The sequence below is a fragment of the Mesoplodon mirus genome (genome assembly GCF_964341445.2).
Source record: "Mesoplodon mirus genome assembly, chromosome: 9".
Lineage (NCBI taxonomy): Eukaryota > Metazoa > Chordata > Mammalia > Artiodactyla > Ziphiidae > Mesoplodon > Mesoplodon mirus.
Window position 1 is genome coordinate 9,376,857 of NC_138985.1, and position 27,120 is coordinate 9,403,976.

At 49.9% G+C, this 27,120-nt stretch overlaps 1 protein-coding gene across 4 annotated transcripts in view; it reads left to right on the forward strand.

Moving 5' to 3' along the window:
• GRB10 (growth factor receptor bound protein 10) overlaps positions 1 to 19,421 on the forward strand; it is a 191,044-nt gene extending 171,623 nt beyond the window's left edge. For all 4 annotated transcript variants that reach the window (XM_082632732.1, XM_082632734.1, XM_082632733.1 and 1 more), the window contains 6 exons: positions 4,947 to 5,024; positions 5,991 to 6,107; positions 6,923 to 6,989; positions 7,202 to 7,289; positions 13,615 to 13,708; positions 16,541 to 19,421. In XM_082632732.1, coding sequence (XP_082488858.1) covers positions 4,947 to 5,024; positions 5,991 to 6,107; positions 6,923 to 6,989; positions 7,202 to 7,289; positions 13,615 to 13,708; positions 16,541 to 16,687 — 591 coding nt within the window. In that variant the 3' untranslated portion in view covers positions 16,688 to 19,421. The remainder of the gene's footprint in view (positions 1 to 4,946; positions 5,025 to 5,990; positions 6,108 to 6,922; positions 6,990 to 7,201; positions 7,290 to 13,614; positions 13,709 to 16,540) is intronic.
• The last annotated feature ends 7,699 nt before the right edge of the window (positions 19,422 to 27,120 follow it).

Sequence of the window (27,120 nt, forward strand, 5' to 3'; positions counted from 1 at the left end):
GTGGGGTGTTAAAGTCCCCTACTATGATTGTGTTACTGTCGATTTCCCCTTTTATGGCTCTTAGCATTTGCCTTATGTATTGAGGTTCTCCTATGTTTGGTGAATAAATATTTACAATTGTTATATCTTCTTCTTGGATTGATCCCTTGATCATTATGTAGTGTCTTTCTTTGTCTCTTGTAGTAGTCTTTGTTTTAAAGTCTATTTTGTCTGATATGAGAGTTGCTACTCCAGCTTTCTTTTGATTTCTATTTGCATGGAATATCTTTTTCCATCCCCTCACTTTCAGTCTGTATGTGTCCCTAGGTCTGAAGTGGGTCTCTTGTAGACAGCATTTGTATGGGTCTTGTTTTTGTATCCATTCAGCCAGTCTGTGTCTTTTGGTTGGAGCATTTAGTCCATTTACATTTAAGGTAATTATTGATATGTATGTTCCTACTACCATTTTCTTAATTGTTTTGGGTTAGTTATTATAGTGGTTTTCCTTCTCTTGTGTTTCCTGCCTAGAAAAGTTCCTTTAGCATTTACTGTAAAGCTGGTTTGGTGGTGCTGAATTCTCTTAGCTTTTGCTTGTCTGTAAAGGTTTTGATTTCTCCATCAAATCTGAATGAGATCCTTGCTGTGTAGAGTAATCTTCATTGTAGGTTTTTCCCTTTTATCACTTTAAATATGTCCTGCCAGTCCCTTCTGGCTTGCAGAGTTTCTGCTGAAAGATCAGCTGTTCACCTTATGGGGATTCCCTTGTGTGTTATTTCTTGTTTTTCCTTTGCTGCTTTTAATATTTGTTCTTTGTATTTAATTTTTGATACTTTGATTAATATGTGTCTTGGCGTGTTTCTCCTTGGATTTATCCTGTGTGGGACTCTCTGTGCTTCCTGGACTTGATTAACTATTTCCCTTCCCATATTAGGGAAGTTTTCAACTATAATCTCTTCAAATATTTTCTCAGTCCCTTTCTTTTTCTCTTCTTCTCCTGGAACCCCTATAATTCGAATGTTGGTGCGTTTAATGTTGTCCCAGAGGTCTCTGAGACTGTCCTCAGTTCTTTTCATTCTTTTTTCTCTATTCTGCTCTGCAGTAGTTATTTCCACTATTTTATCTTCCACCTCACTTATCCATTCTTCTGCCTCAGTAATTCTGGTATTGGTTCCTTCTAGAGAATTTTTAATTTCATTTATTGTGTTGTTCATCCTTGTTTGTTTGCTCTTTATCTCTTCTAGGTGTTTGTTAAACGTTTCTTGTATTTTCTCCATTTTATTTCCAAGATTTTGGATCATCTTTACTATCATTATTGTGAATTCTTTTTCAGGTAGACTGCCTATTTCCTCTTCATTTGTTAGGTCTGGTAGGTTTTTATCTTGCTCCTTCTCCTGCTGTGTGTTTTTCTGTCTTCTCATTTTGCTTAACTTACTGTGTTTGGTGTCTCCTTTTCGCAGGCTGCAGTTTCGTAGTTCTTGTTGTTTTCACTGTCTGCCCCCAGTGGCTAAGGTTGGTTTAGTGGGTTGTGTAGGCTTCCTGGTGGAGGGGACCAGTGCCTATGTTCTGGTGGATGAGGCTGGATCTTGTCTTTCTGGTGGGCAGGACCATGTCTGGTGTTGTGTTTTGGGGTGTCTGTGACCTTATTATGATTTTAGGCAGCCTCTCTGCTAATGGGTGGGTTTCTGTTCCTGTCTTGCTAATTGTTTGGCATAGGTTGTCCAGCACTGTAGCTTGCTGGTCGTTGAGTGGATCTGGGTTGTAGCCCTGAGATGGAGATCTCTGGGAAAGCTTTCACTGTTTGGTATTATGTGGAGCCGGGAGGTCTCTCGTGGACCAATATCCTGAACTCAGCTCTCCCACCTCAGAGGCACAGGCCTGATACCCAACCAGAGCACCAAGACCCTGTCAGCCACACAGCTCAGAAGAAAAGAAAGAAATAAATAAAATAAAGTTATTAAAATAAAAAATAATTATTAAAAAAAATTTTAAGTAATTAAAAAAAGCAAGGAAGAAAGAAGAGAGCAACCAAACCAAAAAACAAATCCACCAATGATAACAAGCTCTAAAAACTATACTAAGAAAAAAAAAAAAAAAGACAGAGCCCTAGGACAAATGGTAAAGGCAAAGCTATACAGACAAAATCACACAAAGAAGCATACACAGGGCCTCCCTGGTGGCGCAGTGGTTGAGAGTCCGCCTGCCGATGCAGGGGATACGGGTTCGTGCCCCGGTCTGGGAGGATCCCATATGCCGCGGAGCAGCTGGGCCCGTGAGCCATGGCCGCTGGGCCTGCGCATCCGGAGCCTGTTCTCCGCAACGGGAGAGGCCACAACAGTGAGAGGCCCGCATACCGCAAAAAGAAAAAAAAAAAAAAAAAAAAAAGAAGCATACACATACACACTCACAAAAAGAGAAAAAGGGAAACATATATATATATCGTTGCTCCCAAAGTCCACCGCCTCAATTTTTGGATAATTCGTTGTCTATTCAGGTATTCCACAGATGCAGGGTACGTCAAGTTGATTGTGGAGATTTAATCCACTGCTCCTGAAGCTGCTGGGAGAGATTCCCCTTTCTCTTCTTTGTTTGCACAGCTCCTGGGGTTCACCTTTGGATTTGGCCCCGCCTCTGTGTGTAGGTCGCCTGAGGGCATCTGTTCTTCGCTCAGACAGGACGGGGTTAAAGTAGCAGCTGATTAGGGAGCTTTGGCTCACTCAGGCGGGGGGCGTGGGAGGGAGTGTATGGAATGCAGGGTGAGCCTGCGGTGGCAGAGGCCGGCGTGACGTTGCCACAGCCTGAGGCGCACCGTGGGTTCTCCTGTGGAAGTTGTCCCTGTATCCCAGGACCCTGGCAGTGGCGGGCTGCACAGGCTCCTGGGAGGGGCAGCGTGGATAGTGACATGTTCTTGCACACAGGCTTCTTCATGGCTGCAGCAGCAGCCTTAGCGTTTCATGACCGTCTCTTGTGTCCACGCTGATAGCCGTGGCTCATGCCTGTCTCTGGAGCTCGTTTAGGTGGTGCTCGGAATCCCCTCTCCTCACACACCCTGACAAGATGGTCTCTTGACTCTTAGGCAGTTCCAGACTTTTTCCCAGACTCCCTCCCTGCTAGCTGTGATGCACTAGCCCCCTTCAGGCTGTGTTCACGCAGCCAACCCCAGTCCTCTCCCTGCACTCCGACCTCCGATGTCCGAGCCTCAGCTCCCAGCCCCAACCTGTCCCGGCGGGTGAGCAGACAAGCCTCTCGGGCTGGTGTGTGCCTGAGGGCACCGATCCTCTGTGCAGGAATCTCTCCACTTTGCCCTCCACACCCCTGTGGCTGTGCCCTCCTCTGTGGCTCCGAAGCTTCCCCCCTCCGCCACCCACAGTCTCCGCCCACGAAGGGGCTCCTAGTGTGTGGAAACTTTTCCTCCTTCACGGCTCCCTCCCAGAGGTGCAGGTCCCATCTCTATTCTTTTGTCTCTGTGCTTTTTTTTTCTTTTGCCCTACCCAGGTACATGGGGACTTCCTTGCCTTTTGGGAAGTCTGAGGTCTTCTGCCAGCATTCAGTATGTGTTCTGTAGGAGTTGTTCCACATGTAGATGTATTTCTTATGTATTTGTGGGGAGGAAGGTGATCTCCACATCTCACTCCTCTGCCATCTTGAAGGTCTCCCCTGCAGTTAGTTGCCCCCTGAGTCTATATTCTTCTCTCTGGGACCAGAATTCCACTCAGCAGCTGTTTGAGTATGGGCCTGTTGGCAACAAAAATCTCTCCATTTTTGTTTGGTATATTTTTTATCTTATTTTCATTATTGAAGGAACTTTTCACTGATGGTCGAATCCTCGGTTAGAGGTTATTTTCTCCTGCATTTCACCTATCCCATTGTCTTCTAACTCCCATCATTCAAGTTAAAAAGTCAGCTGTTCCTTCTCTCATAGCTTCTGTGAAAGTAAAGTGTGTCTTCCTCCAGTTGCTTTCAACGTTTTCTCTTTGTCTCTGTTTTCCATGATGTTCCTGGGTGGTTTTGTTTATTTGTTTGTCCGTTTTTGTTTCATTTTTATCCCACTCCTAGATTCTGCAGCTAGGTGGGGTTTTTTTTAGTTTTGGAAAATTCTTGGCCCTTATCTCAAACATTTCTTCTAACCCGTTCTCTCTCTTCCCCTCTCATGGGAGTGCAGTTGTACCTATGTTAGACCTTTTCATCGTGTTCCAAATGTGTTAACTTCAGAAATGAGTACTGCAGGGCCTCAAGCTGGAAATGAGCTTACCTCCATAAAGGACAGTGAAGAGGAAGCTGCAGCCCACTTGAAACCTGAGTTTTCTCTTCCTGACCTTTTTTCTTTTCTGTGTGGTTTGAGCGGGTAATTGGGGAGCGTAGGTTGGGATGTTGGGAGTGTAGGAGACTTTGCAGGACCCGTAGTGCTTATTTCCTGGGGAAATAAAGCATGAGCCACTGGCCTGGTTGGGCAGGGCGGCTGGTGGTTAGGAAGAGCGCTGGTTTGGGAACAGGCTTGTACATTCAGATCCTGAATCCCTACTTTACCATGACCTGGAGCAACTTGCTTCACTTCTTTGTGTTCTGTTATTTGTACCATGGGGATAAAGTACATATTTCGTAAAATGGAGAAGATTAAATAAAAGAGCAGCATAAAGCACTTAGAAGAGAACTTTGCCTGTAGCAACACTCAGTCAGGTTAGTTGTTCTTCTCTCATCACTGTTACCTTGTTATTGCCCTGCTTACTTCCTGCCCACCCAGGATCCCAAGACAGTCAGCGGTAACTGTCTGTGGAGTGTTGGTGGTGGCAGGTCCCAGAGACAGTGCTCTGTTGGGTGTTTGTTCTTGAGTTCACCAGGCTTTTGGCAGGGGTTGCTCACTGTTCTGTATGCCTGTTGCCCCCCCCCACGGCCGCGGGTTTGCCACGTTTGGGGCTGTGGGGGCTCCCGGGCCCCTCCGGTGGCTGACCCTGGCCTTCCTTCCCCTGCAGTATGGAATGCTCCTGTACCAGAGCTACAGGATCCCTCAGCAGAGGAAGGCCGTGCTGTCCGCCTTCTCAACTCCAGTGGTAAGTAAAGCTGCCAGCCCCCAACCAGGTTCCTTCTCAGCTGCTGCGTCAGCGTGTGCTGTGGACATCTCGTTTCCCACGAGGCTGACCAGAGAAGCTGCAGAACGAGCTAGTGCGTTTCAGAGAAGCCAGAATATCTCACCACCTTGCGTTCCCCAGAAGGTGGACTTGGTCGTCCCCACAGTGTGCCTGCCGGGAGCACATTCCTCTGCCACCCTCACCCTGTCCCCACATCTCCCCGCAGGGTTGCCTCAGTAGATGGCACCATTTAAGGGCTCTCTGTTTACGTGCTCAGAAATGTCGACAGCAACTCTCAGCTCCACTGAGGACCTGCCTTCCCACCTTCGCTTTTGTCCATTTCAGCTGTGGGACCCACGGTGCTGTTGACCATGATGCTTAAGTCTTTCTCTGTGAGAATTGAGACTGTAGTGAGTCATCTTGTGTTCTCAGGATGGACTTTAGTTCCCAGAGGTGCAGAAATGCTTCATCCTCTCTAACTACGATCTTAACAGTCCCTTGATGTCCGCTCCTAGATGTCAAACTAGCCCACAGAAAGAGTCCCTGTGTTTCCCTGAACTAACTTACCCGAGGAAGGACTTGGCTGATGGTGAGGGCTGGCTTGCACTTGACGTTTCCATTTCTTTGACGGGTTTTAGTGCACGTTTGGGACCCCGTGAAAGACCACACTGTCCCAATCCTGTGGGTTCCAGCAGCCTCACCAGTGGCCTTCGAATACCCCGAGAGGATTGGAACGTTTCTTCTTCTTGAGAAAAACCCAAGCCATTTTTAGTCCAGGGGCACTTCAGGCACTGAATGTTCCATCTGATCCTTAGAGAGTTGGGATGTGGAGGGGCCTGCCTGTCCTCTCCTGCCCCTCCCCAGGCACGGCTGTTCTGTGCCAAGGTTCCCACCTGCTGCCCTGGCTGTTTCCCTGCATCTTAAGAACTCACGGCCTCTCGTTTCCAGCGCAGTGTCTCTGAGAACTCCCTTGTGGCCATGGATTTTTCTGGGCAAACGGGAAGAGTGATCGAGAACCCGGCTGAGGCCCAGAGTGCAGCCCTGGAAGAAGGCCACGCCTGGAGGGTAAGGCCATGGCCCTGTCCCGCCAGGACGGGCTCCCTCACGGTGGCCACTCCACCCCTCATCTGCCCCCAGAGGAATGGCTGTGTGCTGGCGTCAGGGGGTGAGAGGCTGAGAGGGTGGGTGGCTGTGAGTTCTCAGCTGCAGGAAGCCTTGGCCCTCCTGGGCTCCCGTGGGGGGAGGGGCAAGCAGCAGAACCCTGGGGTCCCTCGACTCGCAGCCCCGTTCCTGCCGAAGAGTCTCCCGGGCAGGCACAGCGTGAGGCCCAGTGTTCCCAGTGTGGCCCGACCTCTAACTAGCTCCACAGCCTTGAACGGTCTTTTTACTCTGAGGCCCAAGTTCCTAATCTCCAGATGGACGAATATCTCCCAACTTCCAAGCTTTTCTGAGCTTTAAAGACCGTGTACAGAACACAAGCCCACAGCTCTGGCTCCGAAAGCATCGCCCTCCTTCAGCCTCAGATTGCGCAGCAAAGGAGAATGCACCCAAAGCCACGAGCAGTGTTCGGACCTGCCTGAGTTCCCTGGAAAATCTCGTGCTTTTCTCCTAAGATGTATTGGGAATTTCACTTCCTGTCTTCTGTGTGACAAACACGTCTCTGCTTCCATACTGGAATCCTTAGAAATATACCAGGATGGGGATGCTTCTGGTTTTGTTTTTAACAACTGCCACCTGTAAGCTGTCTGTCCTTGTGGTCACATGGGGCTGAGGTTTCTGTCATTCCATGGTCGAGGGCCCTGTCCCCTGGCCAGCTCCCCACCCCAGCTGTGTCCCAGGTGGCTTGCTGTCTGAGTGCTAACGCCAGGTTTCTTTTGCAGAAGCGAAGCACGCGGATGAATATCCTCGGGAGCCAAAGCCCCCTCCACCCTTCCACCCTAAGTACAGGTAAACGCCGGCATCTTGGCCTGATATTTTTGTACATAAATAAAATAAAAGAGCTCTCAGCCCTCCCCGAGCTTCACAGCGTTGTCCAGGCCCAGAGCGCAGCAGGAAAGCTGCGGCCACGGAGATCCGGGCCCCATGTGGACCTGAGTGAACTCGCAGGGCAGCCGCTGTGCGCGGGCCCCAGGCGACCCACCTGTCTCTGTCTCCCACAGTGATTCACAGGACGCAGCACTGGTTTCACGGCAGGATCTCCAGGGAGGAGTCACACCGGATCATCAAGCAGCAGGGGCTCGTGGACGGGTAAGGGACGCGGTGGACGGGGCAGGCGTCTGCTGGGGGTCTGCCGGGCTCAGCCCCTCAGAGCATCCTGCCGTCGGGTGCGGGGCTGGGCAGCGTTTGCAGCCTCGTTCTGAAGAGCAGCTGTGTGCTCAGGGGAGCGAGGATGCTGTAGGGTTTGCACAGGTACGAAGCGGAGAGAGGGATTGCAGTCCATTTCTGTCCAGACGCTAAAATCGTCCTCTACCTCCTTGATGAAATTCGAACAGATGAAGAACGCATGTTCCTTCTTTTTGATTAACAAGGCAGTGGGCCGGTGGAAAACTGTATCTTCTTGCCCGCACCTTTTGCTTTATGCCTTATGTCATTGGCCTTTGCCCCAGCCACCCCGGATCTTAGTGACACAAAGCAGCAAAGCTGTATCATTTCTTACTATGAGGGCTGCTTGGGTGGCTTTTCCCACCGGGGCCAGCAGAACTCACGTGCCTGGTGGCCAGTGCTGGCCGTGGCTGGGTGCCGAGGTGCCTGGGCACAGGTCTCTGGCAGGCTAGCCTGGGTCCATCTTGGCCATCACGGGGATCCCAAGGATAAGAGGTCAACCCCAGTGCACAATCACTTCTCAAGCTGACGCCCCCATGGTCAAGGCAAACCCGGCGGCCAGGCTCGGCATCACTGTGAATGAGAGGAAGCTGCCCCGGGTGTGGCTGCAGACACGTGAGTGACCGTGACCGGGGCATGGTCCCTCCCGAGCCCAGCCCGAGGCCTGCCTCCACCCCCCACCCCCACCCCAAAAAGAGACCCAGACGAGTTAGTTGGGTGCCCTGGCCCACCCTTGTCATGGCCGCCTCTCCCTGGGTCTACTCAAAAGACAGGCTCTCGGAAGCTGCTCGGCTCACAGTGGTCCTTTTGTTCTTCAAATCCTTCATCTTTAAAAAGTTTTGTTACGGAACTAATAATTCACATGAGAGAGGAGACGGTAAGTAAGGAACCCATCTGCCTCTTGCTCAGCTGCAGGATTTGCTCCCCTGAGCTCGTCTCTTCCCCGTCCCACACGTTTATTATCTTTTTCTCCTCTTTGCCTTCCTCTTCGTCCTTCTCACTTTTCCCACTTTTCTTCCTCTACTTTTTCCTTCTTCTGAGCTATTTTAAAGGAAATCCCCGACGTTCGTAATTTTGACCAGTAACTGTATTTCAGTGAGTGTCTGAAAAATAAGGGCCCTTTGCTTCCGAGACAACCGCGCTATCGTCGTTGCATCTAAAATAAACAAGAATTTCTTAGTGTCCTCAGAAGTCCCATCATGTTCACACACACGAAAGTCCTTTAAACATAGTTGGTCTAAAGCAGGATCCACCCATGGCGTCCGGTGGAAATGTCTCTGTCTTCCTAAGTATATAGTAGTCTCCGCACCGCTCCATTTTCTTTCCTTTTTTTTTTTTTTTCATATCTTTCCTTTGTTGAAGAAGTAAGTCATTTACTAACTGTGTACTTGGGGTTTCTTTGACTGTGTTCCTCTCTCTCCCTCGTTTCCTGTAAAGTGTGGGCAGAGGCTTGCTTAGACTCGGAGCCTCCTTCCGGGACCGAGCTTCGGGGCTGCATGTCTGTACTGCCCGCCCCAAGTTGTCCTGCTTCCTTATCCCGGGCTGGGCGGGGGTCTGGCATTGTCAGCCCGGCCCTCAGTCCAGCCCCCAGCCCCCTACACCGAATGGAACCCGCCAGGTTTATTGTTTCATTGGAGGTCACAGAGTCATTGTTTTCTAAGTCTATTATTCCTTCATCATTCCTTAGCTGAAATCCTTTTCCTTGTCCCGTATTTGTTTTTCTGGGAAAGGTAGCTACGTGCTTGCTTTTTCTCTTGGTCAGTTTTCAGCATCACTGACTTGGTGTTGTGCCATCTTCCAGTGCTTACAAGTGAGGTGTGCTGTTCTGTTCACCTCATGATGAACTTAGATACTATGTGTTTGATTTGTTTCGGTCCAAGCTTAATGTTCTTGATGTTGCCTGGGCCCTCTTTTTGTCCCATGGGGCAGGCCTCTTTCAAGTTGGTTCCTGAGTTCTTTTGACCCAACACTGTTAGGCTTTGCTTTTTGGTGTGACACATTCTCTTAGGGGCCCTAATTCCTTGTAGTGGAAAATGGTGTCTGGAAACCAAATCGGTGGATCTTTTCTAAGTAGATTCCAGGTTCACATTGATGTTGCCAGTTCACGTGGAAAGTTACAGGGCATGTGCGCCTGTGGTTTTATTGTCTCTCTCTTCTCTTCCTCTGAAAAATCTTACTAATGACAGTCGCTTACTTATTTGTTTTACCTCACTCTGTACTTGTCTGCTGTATCCCATATCACATCATGAAAATATTGATAACATTACTTCAGCACTACTGAATTCACTCTTTGCAGCCCTTTTAATCCTTAAGGAATAGTCCAGGCAGGTCATGTTAAAGTACCAGCCTTAAGGTAATTCTTCTCCGTGATTCCACCACCAAACTGCCATGTCTTCAGGTTCATTCCTCTGTTTGTTTCTGATTTTTGTTAAGTGGATCTGATTTATTTCCTCTTCAGTTTAATGCTGCTTTTAAAACTATGTAAAACATTGCCTTGGTTCCAAAGTCAAAAGTTATAAAACCAGGTCCTTTGCCTGGTGACTCTCCTCTGCCCCCAGCTCCACAGCGGGTAAACATTTTCATCAGTGTTTGTTTGTTAATCCTTCTGTTGTTGTTTCCTTTTAAAAATATAAGCAAAACACATTTGTTTTCTTAGTCTGCCTCATCTTAACAAGGGCGTGTACTGGCCACGGAGGTCCCACCCTGAGCTTAGCTGCGGCCTGAGGAGGCTGGGGTGGGATGGCCAGGAGGTGGAAGGCAACGTCTTTGTCAAGACTTGAGTTCTTTGCGGCTCCCCCTCCCCTGGGGCAGGGCGGGGTGCCGTCCCAGGGCTAACACAGCCACCTGGGAAAAGCTTAGGGTGCTCACGGGCCACGGAGGAACCACCTGCGCACTTGCTCCTGCTGGGCCGGGGCTCCACCCTGGTTTCTGCTGACTGTGTGACCTTGGAGAATTTGCCTGACTTCTCTGGGCCCCGCTTCCCTCACTGTAAAATGGGGACAGTGACAGGGCCTCTGTGAGTCCTGAGCGGGGCAGTGTGTGCAATGCCAGGACCACCACACACCTGAGCTGTGTTGTCACTCTGATCTCCCTCGGCCCCTTTGTGCTTTCATGAATGGACGCGTGAGCCTTGACTTCAGTCCCAACAGTCCTCAGCACTTTCATTCCATGCTCCATTCCGATGACCTAAGCAGAGGCGTCCGTGGCATGTGAGCTCCCAGCCTGGTCTCTGCAGTAGCCACCCCCCGGCCTGCCCTGAAATCCCCGAGCCTGTGGTTTGCTGGTGGCGATCACCAGTGCCTCCAGTGTCCACACTGACCACACAACAGCCCTGAGCGTGTAGATGGTCCTGCAGGAGAGGCTGGCAAGGCAGCGGCCCATGATCTGAAGCTCCCGAGCGTCAGATCCAGGACTGTCGCTGACTCCTAGGCCCTACCCCCTTTCCTCCGTGTAGACGACCATTAGGCACGACCTGTAAACCCAAGCCGGCGGGGCAGCCTCAGGATCTCCCGGTCACACCCCAAACTGGAAGGCGGGCGGGCAGCGTCCTCCTTGGGGCTCAGAAGGAAGCACCAGGGGATTCATTGAGGGCTTAGCTGAGGAAGCACAGCCCCAGCCTCTCCTCCAGGAAGACTGAGCCCTGCCAACCCCCAGGTTTCTGCTAGTGAAACACTCGGAAAAAAGGGCACAGGCTGGGAGGCGCAGACGCGCAGCCCTGCCTGGGAGAGGCGCTGGCCCCCTCGTCTTCCTGTCCTCGGGCTCCGCCGACACCGAGCACATCACGCAGGGGTCCGGCTCCAGCTCCGAGGCCCCATCCCGCCCGCCTGGCCTAAGGGTGCAGGTGCATCCGGGTCCACACCTCCGAGGTGTGTCCTGCAGAACACGCGTCCTGCAAAATGCTATCAAAGAGGGGCTGGTATGTAATAAAAGACGCTGTAAAGAGTCAGGTAAGATAGGAAAACTCATGCTGGGGCCCCGAGGGAGTCGGGATGAATGTCTACATTCTAAAGCCTCCAAGACGTCCTGTAGTAAAATAAACCATTTTTACCTTTTATAACATGGGATTTCCCAGGCTTATGTAACTGCCTTCCCTCTGACGTTACAATCTAGAAACTGATGGTTTAGCTGATGACCGCCATTTGGTGTCTAATACCTTTCAAGTATGTTTCCTCTCAGGCCATTTCTACTTTGTCACTGGGATTAGGGCCTCTTCCTCTCTAAAGAATAACTTGGTCTTCCCGTCTGATTCCAGATTTGTTCTGGAATCATTGTAAAAGCAGTGACTTATGCTTCTTGGTGCTATTCTAAGTTTTAAAGTATTTTTTTAGTTAAAGTATAATTGATTTACAATATTGTGTTGGGTTCAGCTGTACAGCATAGTGATATCGGTATTTTTGCAGATTGTACTCCATTGTAGGCTATTACAAGATAATGGGTATAATTCCCTGTGTCACACAGTGCATCCCTGTCACTTATCTATTTTATACATAGTAGTTTGTATCTGCTAATCCCAAACCCCACATTTGTCCCTCCTCCTTCCCTCTCCCCTTTTGATAACCACGAGTTTGTTCTCTGTATCTGTGAGTCTGTTTCTGCTTTGCATATATATTCATTTGTATTATTGTTTTAGATTCCACATACGTGATATCGTACAACACTTGTCTTTCTCTGTCTGATGTATTTCACTGAGCATAATACTCTAGGTCCATCCATGTTTCTGCAAATGGCAGAATTTCATCCTTTATTATGGCTGAGTAACACTGCATTGTATATATGTGTGTATGTACCACATCTTCTTAATCCAGTCATCTGTTGATGGGCACTTGGGCTGCTTCCATATCTTGGCTATTGTAAATACTGCTGCAATGAACATTGGGATGCATGTATCTTTTCAAATTAGTGTTTTCACTTTTTCCATTTATATGTGTCCAGGAGTAGAATTGCTACAGCATATGGTCGTTCTATTTTTAGTATTTGAGGAACCTCCATCCTGCTCTGCACGGTGGCTGCACCAGTTTACATTCCCACCAGCAGTGCGGGAGGATCCCCTTCTCTCCACGTCCTGGCCATCACTTGTTATTTTTAGACTTTTCGATGTAATTTCAAAATGTAGAAAATTTGCAAGAATAATATAATGGATTCTCCTGTATATGTGTTACCCAGGCATCTGAGTCGTGAACATTGTAGCACCTTTGTTTTCTCATGTTCTCTCTCTCATTTTTTTATCAGAACCATTTAGGAGTCAGTTGTAATTATTTCAATATAAAATTTCTAAAAACAAGGACTTCTCTTAGGCAGCCACAGTATCATTATAAAACTTAGGAAATTAACGTGGATGTGGTTCGGTCACCTGACATGCCACTTGGATTTTCTCAGGGGTCCTTGCTGTATCCTTCATCACCAAGGAAAAGGACTTCTCGGCCTCAGCACCGCCCTGGGCCAGCATGTGCCTTGTCTTCCTTTGTGTCTTGACACTTGGAGGCGCCAGTGAGGGCAGAACCTGCCGGGTTTGGCCGTCTGCTCACTCCCTGGAGGTGATGCTGGGTCACCTTCAGTGCATCCCGTCAAGAGGTGCTGGGGTGGATTGTCTCATTCCTGGTGGTGGTAACTCGAATACCTGAAGGTGGTGTCCACCGGGTTTCTCTATTGGAAGGTTACTGTGTGTCCCTCTGTCATAAATGTTAGGTGGTAGATGCTGAGACTATGAAAATATTCTGTTTCTCATCAAACTTTGATGCTGGTTTCAGCATCTATTGAAGATCTCCTTAATCAAATGGCCAAATAGTGGTTTTCTAATTCATCATCCTTCTCTATTTATTTAGCTGGCTTTCTGCTCTTAGGAAGAGCTTTTTTTCCTCCCCTATGATTTATTTATCACACCAGTGCGGACTCATGGATTCTTGTTTTAGTCTATGGGTTATAATCCATCCCTTCTGTTAATGTACTTGGGTGCCCAGATTGGGCCACACTGCCTCTTGGGCCAGCTTTCTTATTTTCTGACACAAAGTATACCAGCGTCACCTTGTACCTTCGCTGCCTCAACCCTAGAGGTGCCATGTCCCCAAGGAGCCCTGGTTCCTTTCAGTGGAGAGTGACAGAAAACACAGTCTGGGTGTGGAGGGTGGTCCTGCTCTACAGCTCGCTCAGCTCCCAAAGCCTCCTGAAGCACCATGTATATATGTATGTATTCATACACGTATTCAGTCTGGACTTTCTAAATTAACAATCAATTGGCTGTTTCCATTCCCAGGCTTTTTCTCCTCCGTGACAGCCAGAGTAATCCAAAGGCATTTGTCCTCACATTGTGTCATCATCAGAAAATTAAAAATTTCCAGATCTTACCTGTAAGTATGGATGTTTTTCACACTAATTCTTATTCTTCTGTGTGCCGGTTTTGTTCTTAATGCAATTTTCAAGGTCTCAACTAAGCAGACTGTGAAACAGTAAACAAGATCACCGGTGAGATCCTTCCAGGAGTTTCTTGAGAGGTTGGTTCTTTGAACTTGGGAACAGTGTTTGCCTAGAAGAACACTGAAAATGGTGGCATTGTTCCGTGGCCCCGACACGCCTGTGTAGCTCACAGGTGCCCCTGAGCCAGCACCCGAATGGAAGAGCAAGTTCAGATGACGGGCAGACACAGAGCAGAGCTGTCAGCCCAGGACCTGGCGCAGGAAGGAGCACGTGTGGTTGTGCAGACGCGCGCTGTTGGCCGCTTAATCTCAGGATTTGTCTGATTTGTGCTGGTGTGGACCAGGGGGACTCAGGAAGCCTGTAGAAAGCTGACCCGTGGCCCCCAAAGAGAAGTGTTAATCCTTCCACCGGGTCCTTGGATCAGAAAACAGATTCTCCCTTTGAACAATTTGAAAAGCCTCATTATGGAATATGGTGTATTTGTCAGCACCACTCTCTTTAAGGATGACGGTTAGATTTGCCGAAGGTAACTGACCTCTTCCATGTGCCCAATTCAGATTCTGGTTCACGATTTGGGTGTTGTGTGGGAGACAGTTGTCAGCACCTCCGAGAATGCGTAGCCCCGTTGGGGCTGAGATACACAAAATGAATACCAAGTGTGTTATGTACATTGTACGTATAGATGTAGTTGTATAGAAGTGGTCAATTCTGCAGGTAATAACAACTGTCGTGAAATGTTTCCTCTGGAACCCGGACCTGGGAAATATGCTGCTGAAAGAGGGTGGCCAGTTATAACTCTGTCCTTTACAAAGTGAAGCCCTGAGAAGGCTTGAAGTAACCAAATGCATCCGTTTCACATAGTGGGACCTGGCGTTTTTCAAGGGTGCTTGAGCCCAGGACTTTATACCGACTGTCTGGAGAGTCATGCAGGCACAGGAAGCATGAACGGGAGGGGGGAGGGCAGGCAGGGCTGGCTTTTGTGACCTGGGGGGAAGCAGCCTCCCTGGCACTGTCTGTTGAAGTCGCTTCCTGCTGTGCCCGATGCCCTCACTGTGTAAATGAGGAAAATGAGACCCTCCCAGCTCTCAGTGGCCTGTCCTGGACCACCAGGGAGGGAAAGACTGTGGGCTGCAGCCCAGGCTTCACAGATTCCACAAAACATGGTAATAAGCAAACCTGGGGACTGTTCTTCACGGGCAAGTGCCTCATCCACAGTCCTTTTTGTTTTCCTGCTGCGTTATATTATTGACCAGATGTTATTCTCTTAGCCTCAAATATGAAATAAAATGAAAAAGTACTGGCCAGCAGAATATGTAATACCATTGTCCCAAATAACCCCAAATCCTAGAATTATCAGACAGACAGGAACTTGAGAAGTGTAACAACGAGATTGCAACCTCAGGGCTTAAACACAGGCTGTGGATGTGCTTGGGGCTCCAGAGTTTGTGGATCAAGAAGTGGTTCTTAGTTTACGCATCGACACAGGTTTAAGGCTAACTTCCTCTGTGTGAACAGTACAGGGCAGCTTTCCTGACCGCACTGTATTGCAGTCACTGATCTCAAAATTCATTCAATTAAAATCGGTGTGAGGAATATAGTTATTCCTGGGAGATATTGTAGATGTCCTCCATTTTAAGAGAAATAGCTACCAAATATTCCATGACCTGGGCAAGGTTCTTCCCCTACATGATCTCATTAATCCCTTAGAGTAATCCAACATTTGCTTTGTAATAGAGCAAAGTGAACGTCAGAGGGGTGAAGGAGGTTGCCTGGGGTCCTACTGTGAGAGCCCAGGGCTGTGTACTCTTACAGGAGCATGCTGTATGCGTGGACACTCACGGGTTAACTGGTCAACCTCACCCTCCTCCATGGGGTGTGCTGAGTGCACGGACACTCACCCTCCTCCATGGAGTGTGCTGTGTGCGTGGACACTCACAGGTTAACTGGTCAACCTCACCCTCCTCCATGGGGTGTGCTGAGTGCATGGACACTCACAGGTTAACTGGTCAACCTCACCCTCCTCCATGGAGTGTGCTGAGTGCGTGGACACTCACAGGTTAACTGGTCAACCTCACCCTCCTCCATGGGGTGTGCTGAGTGCACGGACACTCACAGGTTAACTGGTCAACCTCACCCTCCTCCATGGGGTGTGCTGAGTGCGTGGACACTCACAGGTTAACTGGTCAACCTCACCCTCCTCCATGGGGTGTGCTGAGTGCGTGGACACTCACAGGTTAACTGGTCAACCTCACCCTCCTCCATGGAGTGTGCTGAGTGCGTGGACACTCACAGGTTAACTGGTCAACCTCACCCTCCTCCATGGAGTGTGCTGAGTGCGTGGACACTCACAGGTTAACTGGTCAACCTCACCCTCCTCCATGGGGTGTGCTGTGTGCATGGACACTCACAGGTTAACTGGTCAACCTCACCCTCCTCCATGGGGTGTGCTGAGTGCATGGACACTCACGGGTTAACTGGTCAACCTCACCCTCATGAGCACGTGAGCCAGAAGGAGCTTGGGGCTCTTGCCCACGACCAGCTCAGGAGCAGGGGACCTTCTCTGCCCAGCAGCTTAGGGACCCGGCAGCACCCAGCACAAAGCCCTCGCCCCCGACCTGCTGCCCTGATGTTTTCTGGCTCACCTCGCCAGCTCCATGTGTGTCCCTTAGAGCCTCAGTACGGGTGGACAGCACTAATCCTGACTTTGGGGCCTGTTTTGTCCCCGAGCTGTGGCCTCTGACTTGGCAGGTCTTGTGTCTCTCTAGTGCGAGGACGACGGGCAGACCTTCTTCAGCCTCGACGACGGGAACACCAAATTCTCTGACCTGATCCAGCTCGTTGACTTTTACCAGCTGAACAAAGGGGTCCTGCCTTGCAGACTGAAGCACCACTGCATCCGCGTAGCCTTATGACCTCAGGTCTCCCCTGGCTGCAGGCTGGAGGACGCTGACACTGGAGTGAAGAGGTCTGTGCGTCGTTCAGAACACACGGCTGTCTGCACCTTGGGGCTCGGAGCAAGATGGGTGCGTTCGGCGCTGACCGACCACGATCGACTGGTTTGTTGGACTTGACGATGATTTGCTGCTGCAGATCCAGCAGGGCCGCGCCCCTCTCACTGGCCTCATCGGGGAGGTCGGAAGACAGCAGACTCGAGAATAAACTGGAATGATGGTCTTGGCTGGGCCATGGAGGAACACAAGCTGGAGAGAAGTGATTGGAAATGAACTCTCGCCCTGGAATAATCTTGACAATTAAAACTGCTAGGTTTACTTTTTTGTATTGACCCCTTTTTTGCACTCCTTGTTTTCAATATTGTATTCAGCTTATGGCAAGAGGGGCCGTGGCTTTTCAGTCTGTGCAAGAGGCAAAGACAGTTGCGACGGGGCGGCCCCCAGAGGCTCTTTGCAGAGGGTGGTGCCCACCTTCTGCAGGTCACTCCCAGGCAACCGGCACCCCAGCCCTCCCCAGTTTCCTTGGAAGCTTTTTTGATATAAAAGGTGTTCCCGTGGTAGGCACGTGGCATGCTCTGTGACCAGGCAGGCGGTGTGGTCAGCCAGCCCCTGCTCTGCGCACGTGCCCCCTCCAATGCTGTCACCTGACTCCACGTGCTGTGCCCTCCACACTGCGGGTGGCTTGTTCCTTGGAAAACACGCAGGGCTGAGTGGCTGCCCATAGTTGGCCGCAGGCCCGCCTGCCTGAGACACAGTGGGTACCCACCACCCACCCATGGTGGACACCAGTCCCCCTGGCCCAGCTGCAGCCCTTCCAGCCCGTTCTAGGTCCATCACTGCGCCTCACCCCCTCTGCAGTGGTGGCCGGCCTGGCAGGGCTGCCCTCCCTCCTCCAGTGGATCCGAGGACCTAAGAGGAAGTGGCACTTGCTCGGTCTGCTTCCGTGTGCAGTGGGTTTCCATGGTGACAGAGATGGAGGCATTGGAGAGGGCAGCCCCGCAGCCCGGAGGGGAAGGTCTTGCTTGGTGGCCTCCATCCTGCCGACGGCCCCGAGCCAGCCCGTGCAAGGCGGTGGGTGGCCCGTCGGCTGGCCCAGGTCAGGAATTCCTCACAGCAGCATCGGCTGAGGACAGGTTACCAAGACAACTCTGCATCCCACTTCAGGAGCTGAGTCAGACGGTGGCTTGCGTTGTCCCCGCCTCCGCCCCGTCCCCTTAGCCGAGTCTTCCGATGTGAGGGTAGCCTTGTCTCTGCAGAGCAGGAAAGGCTCCCCTTACAGGCAGGCAAACTACTTGGTGAAGGTTTCTTTCCCCAGATCACGGTTGCCACGCTTCCCTGGCCCCTCTGGCCTGCTGGCCACTGGATCCCCCGGACCCTGCCCGCTGCGGCACTTCCCAAGGGACACACATGGCTTCGGACACAGTGACACATACCCGCTGTACCTCAGTCTGTGGTATAGACACTGTATGTTAGTCGACTAGCCACACACTAGTTGTTTTCCACGAAGTGTCTACTTAGATGAAGCATTTTCAGTAAAACATGTTTTTAACCATGAATGGTCAGTTGCGTTGTTGCTTCGGTTTTTTGCTTTTTGGGGGTTTTCTGTAGCCTGTTAATCTTTCCAACCGTTGACAGGTCATTCTCCAAGTCATACCTGGCAGCCTGCTTCCATTGGAGGACTGATGTTCCAGTTACACCATTAGACATTTTTCTCTTCACCGGTTGGAGGTAAAACCTTTAAAAAACAAAAATCAAGCACACAAAAAAAGAAAACGAAAAAAACACCTCTCCAGTTTCTCTTTTCTGTTTACGTAGACCAGTCTCCACCAGTGAGATGAGTCACTCCCCCCTCCAGTAGACAGCTAGTATCGACGGTTTTGCATATTTATAAATAGACGTTTTATTTAACAGCAGAACTAAAGCTTGACTCTGACGCACAGTTCTGTGTGTACTTCCTGGCCGCAGTGAACTGTCACAGAGAGTGACCCTCCCGGGGCCCCAGCCACCTCCCTTGTACCGGGCAGCTGGGGACCCACCTGCAAACAGGCAGCCCCTGCAAGAAGCAGGCGTCCAGCCGGGCCAGCCGGGGGCTGAAGGACCTTCGACGTTTATTTTTGTATTTAAATGACATGAATGTAAACGGGACAGCTCAGGGTCGTTTTGGAGCCTGTTGACTTTTTATCTCTGCCTGTGATTTTCTGTTCTAAATGGAAACTCCGTGTAGCAACGTGGTCTGAATTGAGAAGGAAAACGCCAAATGCTTTGGGGATTCGCGCTAAGTAGGAGAGTTCTGTGACCTTACGCGTTAGCGTTCCAGAACGTTCTTCCGTCTGCTAAACCTTGAAGAAGTATGTGCCTCAGTCTAGATGTTTTGTCTTCTCTTTCCTGCACTTAATACCTGAGGGTTTGACCCATTGGCACACCTTTGAGGGAGTGGGGCTGGCTCGCCGGGGGCTGTGATGTCGCGGTGCCACCTGAGGTGACCATAGCATGGCCGGATGTGTAGGCGTTTTCAGGGATTGCAGAAGGGACTAACTGAAGAGACAAAGCCTCTATTCCGTGTGCTTTGCTCCTTTCTGTACATAGCTCTTCAGCTCGTGAACCTAATTGTAAACGTTCAGGTATTTTTGTACAAATAAGGGACTGATGTTCTGTTTCTTGTCTTTAGAAATAAACATTAATACAGTGTTCTTCATTTCCTATTGCTTGTAATGTCTGTTTCTGTACTTAAAAGCCCTCGGGCTGGTCGGCCAACGAAAATCTTGGGAAATGATTTAGGATATGTTAGCAACGTACTTCTAACCTGGCTGAAAACCGGTTACAGAGGAACGGATGGGATGTGCAGGCTGGCGTGGCCCTGCAGGGTGGGCCCCTGCTCGCATCTCCTCTGCAAGGACAGAGCCCTCTGAGCGCCCCAGGGGAAATCAGCTCCCCCCCATTCAGGTGTAGCAAACACCTCAAGAAACTCGTAGAAGCTCACATGTGTTCACTCCAATGGCACGTTTCCCACCGCAGTGAGACAGTGACGGTTCAAGAACCTGGGTTTTGCAGTCACACGAGAAATGGGCAGAGAGGGTAAGAGAGTGGATGCCCTGCATCTCTGCTCCCACGGGGCCTCACCTGGGGGTCCGAGGGCATCGTCACGTAAGCCGTCCTTGGGCCTGACTCGCCTCCTTGCATCCCACCCCAGGCAGAGAGTCTCTTGGCACGAGCCAGCCTATGGCATTTTGAACTCTTCCCACCACTTGTTTTCAGAATGTGGGTCCTCGGTTTCGGGGAGCTCGTCCCTCTAAGGCACGCTGCCCTTAGAGCGAGAACGATCACTCGTAACTCCGTCCTCCTCGTGAGAAGTGTGTGTTGGGGGGGGACTGGTGTGTGAATGTGTGTAGGATGTGTGGCAAGGGCTGTGTGTGTCCTCGGCGTGGGAGAGGAGAAGCAAGCGTGCCGTGTGGGGTGCAGGTGGAGGGGCATGAGGAAGGCTGGACATCGGCAGGGCAGGTGCAGAGGCCTGTGAGGGTCTGTGTGGCGAGAGAGTGCACGGTGGCAGGACGTGCAGCGTCCAGAGATGTGTGACAAGGAAGCGTTTCTGTCCTCCCTGGGGAGGAAACGCTGGGCCAGGGTCCAAAACGTAGCAAAGGCACGACTTTGAACTTGATCTCGCTGCCTTGATCACATTTTGTATTGTTTTTCTAGAACCCATTTTGAGTGATTTGTAAAATTATAAGAAGAATTTTTTATGATAAAAGCGTTCACTTGTCAAATGTAAACAGGAAAATAACCTACCGCCTTGGGTTTTAGAACGGTAAACTCATAGCAACCCTTCTCATCTTGGGCATTATACAGCATTAACAAGAAGGACAGGAAACAAGTGGGAAATCCATCCTTGGCAGAACTGGGAACATGGAAGAGGGGCTGCTCACCAAGGCGGGTTGAGACCAACCCCGGGCAGGAGATGCTGGTGGAAAATCTGTGACTGCAGAACTCAGCCAGGCCCGCAGGGGGCACTCCAGGAGGAAGGGGCGATACAGACCCTTTTGGGAAACAGCGAGACAGGCATGGGGTCCATGTTGAGTTACTGGTGACATTCCCTCCTCCACCACCCCGAGGATGCTGTGTGTACTTTCAATCTATAAATAGATCCAAGTCTTGTGTGATCTCTGAAAGGTTTCTTGAATTACATCTAAATATATTTGTGTTACATCACTGCAGGTCTTTTTTGGAAAGACAGCGATTATATGTGTGTTAGGTCTCTCTCCCCTGCCTTTCATAAGCTTTCCCTTTCCTCAAAACTTCTAATTCTCTTTTCCGTTTGGTGTGCATGTCCATCTGTCCCGTCGTCCAGGTCACTCACAGTGTCCAGGCAGGAGGGTTCCTCCCGGAGCTGCTTCCAGCATGGACCCACTACCAGGGTGTTTCTTTCTCTCTCTCATGTCTCTTCGGAGCCATGCTGGCTTTCCTTGCATATATTCCTTCATCTCCTGTATCACTGCTTTGAGCTTTGGTGAACTGATTGTTGTTTTTTTTTCTTTTAATTCATGATGCTAGGTTTGGTTGCCATTTTAATCTATTCCATGGCAATATATTTCTACTGAATGCTCTTTACCATTTTTTTTTCCTACTCTTTTCTCCTTTTGTCTTGGGCAGCTTCACAGAAGATCAGTGCTGTTTCCTTGAGGAAGGTGAGTTCTTCTTGGCCGAGTCATTTATAGGAAGTTTGTGTGGGAAAGAAGACAGGGGTCGTGTCTGATGCTAGCAGGACAGAAATAAATAAACGCTATTTATTTATAAATAAACACAAAGGGTCACGGATGTGAACTCCAAGACCTTGACAACAAAAGCCATCAAGATTGGGCTTCCCTGGTGGCGCAGTGGTTGAGAGTCCGCCTGCCGATGCAGGGGACACGGTTTCGTGCCCCGGTCTGGGAAGATCCCACATGCCGTGGAGCGGCTGGGCCCGTGAGCCATGGCCGCTGAACCTGCGCGTCCGGAGCCTGTGCTCCACAACAAGAGAGGCCGCGATAGTGAGAGGCCCACGCACCGCGATGAAGAGTGGACCCCGCTCGCCACAACTAGAGAAAGCCCTCGCACAGAAACGAAGACCCAACACAGCAAAAAAATAAATTACTTAATAAAACTCCTACCCCCAACATCAAATATATATATATATAAAATATATAGAAGAGTCAAATGCGGTAGTTAAGGAAGATATAGTTAAAAAAAAAAAAAAAAAAAAAAAAACCTCAAGGATGTCAGCTTAGCCCTCCACCACACAGCTCCCCTGGGAAAAAACACACGTCCCAATTTGATATCAACCTATTCCATGGGCAGATTTCCTGGAGTGACCCAGAGGTAGGAAATGCACCTTTTTTATTTCCCAGATTAGTCACCATTACTGTGAGCATCTCCCCAGACTGAATGTAGTTTTAGGGTCTACAGTGTGTGTGTTCGCACACGGACCCTAAATGTAAACAGGACTGTATGGCTCTGCATTGAAGAAACAGCCACCTCCGTCTCTGCAAGAACAAGCTGTGTGGGGCCTCTTGGGAGATACTTTTGTCCAGATGCAATTACCCGGGAGACAGGGCTGGTTCTTGACGCTTTGACTGATTTCACAACCAACCTGGACAAAGAATGCTGGAGTTTCTGTGGGTGAACCAAGGCATGGTGCAGGGTTCATCCAGCCAACCAGCTCCAAAAATACACAATTCTTGGCATATTTTTTAATTGGAAGGAGGAAACGTACATTATTTTTTATGTTGTACAAAAAGTGAAATGATATTAATATTTTAATATTGCACTATTTCTATTGGACATAAAATACGACTGCACTGCACTTTCTGGGATGATCGAGGTATTTTCTAGGGTCATTTGGAACATTGACAGTTTTCTGCTGCAGGGCTGAGTTGACAGCTGAGCCCTGATGTAAGGGTGGACCGCACGGGCTGTACCAAACCTGTGTTTCTGACACTTCCTCTCCAGAATGGACACCTTCAAGCTGATGCAGGGCAGGTGTACTCCTGACCTTACTCCCCGGGGTCCTGACTCGGAAGGTTGGGTAGGAGACAGAAACATGCCTCTGTACCAGGCCCAGCATGATTCGATGCAGCTCCCATCAGGAAGGAGAATTCCAGAAGCTGCCCAGAGAACCAGGTGTGCCTTGTGCCTGCTCTTAGCAACGTGTCCTAGGGAATCGCTTAACACACCTGTAAAAGGACACTACTGGCTCAGAGCCATGGATTTCACCCCATCCATTCATCAGAGTCCTCTGTGGGGCTTTGAACCTGCATATCTTCAGGACTCTCATAACGCTACAGAATTAAAATCTCTGACTTGGCAATAAAAACATTTGCCTGTAGACAAGCACAGGTGGACGAGACAGTCCCCAACTTACCATGAGCCCCGGGAATTTAGGGTCCATGCACCTGCTGCGTTTTCATCCCTCCCAAGCCACCAGGGACTTTTTAGCTTCTAAGGTAGTGGTCTTGGTAGAATGTGGTGGGAAAGGCTGGGGAGTACATTCAAAAAGGCCTGAGCTGTCCCGTGGAGCACCCGGTGAGCACAGGGCCAGCAAACCCGTGAAGGTTGTGGCGGACTCTGGCCCTGGGAGGACTCCGGCGCCTCTGGCCCCTCACCGCCCGCTGACAGCCTCTGTTTGGCCTCCCGTGGTGGAGGTGATGCAGCCCCCGCTATGCCCTTTCCCTGCACCCCACGTGCCAGCCCGATCGCCGCCCAGGTGGGCTTGTTCAGGTGTACATGGCCGGTCCCGGCACGGCCAGGCCTGGCCTCCCATCTCTTGATTCTCTGACTGGGGTTCCTCTGGCGCCCTCCACCACTCTCTTTGTATTGAGTCACTCCAGAGCCTGGCAATGGCCTTCATTACATTGCACGGAATCCACGGCTGGGTCTGTGGTCAGGTAACTGGGCAAAGACAGGGCTTCTCGAAAGACTGAGCTGTGCTCTCTCCCACCTGCCCACCTGTGCGCCCAGCAGGAGCCTCTTCTGGCCTCTACCCGCCCCTCTCCTCCTTTGTCAAACCAGGCCACTAACACCACATCCGCCCCCCTCCTAGGTGAGGCTCAAAAAGACAATGAGAGTGGTTAAGAATCCGCCTGACAATGCAGGGGACACGGGTTCGAGCCCCGGTCCGGGAAGACCCCACATGCCGCAGAGCAACTAAGCCCGTGCGCCACAACTACTGAGCCTGCGCTCTAGAGCCCACGAGCCACAACCACTGAAGCCTAGGTGCCACGACTACTGAAGCCCATGTGCCACGACTACTGAAGCCCACGTGCCTAGAGTCCGTGCTCCGCAACAAGAGAAGCCACCACAACGAGAAGCCTGTGCACTGCAACGAAGAGTAACCCCTGCTCGCCGCAACTAGAGAAAGCCCGCACGCAGCAACAAAGACCCAACACAGCCAAAAATAACAAATTTGAGAAAAAAAAAAAAAAAGACAATGCAATAGGGAATTCCCTGGCAGTCTAGTGGTTAGGACTCAGCGCTGTCACTGCCGGGCCCAGGCTCGATCCCTGATCTGGGAACTAAGATCCTGCAAGATCCTGCAAGCCGCACAGCTCAGCCAAAAAAAAAAAGACAACACGATGAAACCCACTGGACTGCATTAGCTTAATTATAATTAGAGCAGCTGAACCGGTGGCTTTGTCTCCGATCAGCCAAGCTGACTGGCCCCCACAGAGGGCTCCGCCATGGGCCTCGGGTCCCACCGGCACGCCAGCCCTGGCCCCCTCCTGCCCAGTCCTGGTCACTCCCGAGCTACAAATAATACAGTAAACGGAAGCCCAGAATTCACAGAAGAAGACTGCAAATAGCTAAGGAACATATGAGCATCAATTTTTAAGTGAAACGAGCAACAATTACAGGAATAGCTGCTTCCTCCAGCTTGTGTGGTCACTGTTGAATCCTCACCTGCACATATTTTACAAATCTCAGTCTCCTTTATTTCTCTAGAGAGAGCGTATGATCCTTAGTGGCGTCTGCCATCTTTGATCATAACCTACAGTAAGAAACGCTGTCATCTTGCGGCCCAGCGCACATACGCCCATACATCATCGAAACAGAAATTTCAGGAAACACGATTTCTCTTGTTAGGTGCAATAGCCCCTCTTTCCTAGTCTATTCTGTTCTGTTTGCTTTCCTTTTTAAAAATGCTGGTCACGAGATCTCTAAACTGGTTTCATGACCCAGCGACAGGTTGATCCCAGTGATTTGAAAAACATATGAATTGGAGAAGAAGTGGGCTGGAGGTGTGACACCCCCGATTTCAGACCTCCTCTGAAGCTGCAGTAACCACGGCCGAGTGGAGCTGATGGAAGCAGAGAGAAATGGATCCGCGGAACAGAGTGGAGAGGCCAGGAACAGACCCACACAAATAGAGTCAAGTCTCTCTGACAAAGGAGCAAACGCAAGACAACCGAGCAGAGACAGTCTTTCCAACAAACGGTGCTGAAACAACTGACATCCCCGTGCAGAAGGCAAATCTAGACACAGACCTCACACCTGCACAAAAACTAACTCAAAATGGATCACAGACCTGAACGTAAATGCAAAACTATAAAACCCCCAGAATATGACACAGGAGACAATCTAGATGAAGAGAGGGTTTGGTGATGACTTCTTAGCTGCAACACCGAAGGCACGATGCACAGAAGAAAAAATAAGCTGGACTTCATTAAAATTTCAAAACACTGCTCTGCAAAGAGTATGGAATTGACTTCTCATCTGCGCCTAAGCAAAATGGCTTTTCCAAGAAAATTTGATTCCGAGGACATTTCTCCTCTGCAGATCCGGTCACAAGGCAGGCCTAAGCAGGTGTGTGCCTCATGGCTTTTCACCCCCGACTTCACTGGAGTCTCCGGGGCCCCGCTTTGCTCCAGTCTCCACAGAAGTGGGAATACTGAAGTCCCTACACCTGCCTCCAGACCAGATGATGTGGCTTTGACACTGTAGAGAGTTGCTCAGTATAACCGAGACGTACAAGTCACTGGGAGAGGAAGAGGCTTCCTAAGACCCATGGGGTGGGGCAGCTTCACTGGCTCTGCCCACCAGACAGACCCAGATCCTCCTCCCCAGGGAGGCCTGGGTATCCACATGTGACATCGCTAGGAGGGGTTCTTTAACTCCAAGCTGCATTCAGTTGAAAATGTGTTCTGTTGAAAAGCTCGAGTCCACATGGTATAGTGAAAAGTACCTAGAACTTCCACTCTTGCGTCAACAAGCCTCCAATGCAGACCTGCAGATGCAGGACTTGGTTAAGTGGCCTCGGCTGATGCCATCCACGATCCATTGTTTCTGTGCACCAGCCGCGGGGTCTGGTGACTCTGCCCGCAGCTGTCCCCGGGCACCAGAGCTTGCTGTGTCCGAGTGAGGGGTGTGAGGGGGAATTACCAGCCCTCTCAGGTGGACCCCCCATCCCAGCTCCCAAAGTCCTGACGCAGGGTCCCTGCCCACCAGGCCACCAGGGGGGTAACTGGCTTGGAAACAAGCCTGGTACTGCCTAACAAAATAAAAACTAACAAAATAAGCAACTGCCGCGTGAGTCTCTTTGTCTCAAGGGCAGCTTTGGGGGAACCCAAACTAAGACGAGGACATGACCAGAGTTAAACAGTGGGGTTGTAGACGGGAAAACTCACTTCCCAAGAGGTCAGCTCCCCACAGCTTAACTCTGCATCAGTGTGCTTGCAACCCAGACCTCAGCAGAATTTTTGAATGTAGGAACAAATGATTTTAAAGTTCCTCTTGAAAGAGAAACATGTGAAAGCAGCAAGGATTTTTATTAGAAGAAAACTGATAAGGGAACCCTTGCCCTTCCCAGTACCCCAATGCATTAGAAAGTGATCAAAGTTTACAGTTTGCTGTACACCTGAAACTAACACAACATTGTAAATCAATTTTACTTCAATAAGAAAATAAAAAAGAACAAAAATATTTTTTTAAAAAAAGGAAAGAGATAAAGGTTAAATGCCGTAGCCCTGGCACAGAAATGAAAGAACAATTCCCCAGGACCACAACAAGCTCAAGAAACAGAAATATTTTTCAAAGATACTGTTGGAAGAATTACCTTACTCTATGGGGAAAAACTGAGAACTTTACCCTAAAATAAATTTCAGATGGAGGAAAGCTCTAAAGGTAAATATCTCAAAGTATAAAATGCTAAAAGGAAATAGAAGTCAATGTGTATACATTTTGAGTAGAGGATAGTTTCCTAAATTCCCCAGAGATGAGCTGTTCTCTGTAGGTTTCTCAAGATTTCCTCGACCTTTATCACCATTAGAAATTAATATTTAACCAGCATATGTGGCTGAACAAGCTAGGCCTTGTGGATCTGAAGGGGCAAGAAGTGTGCAGGGCTGCAGCCCGATTCCTGAGCTGCTCCC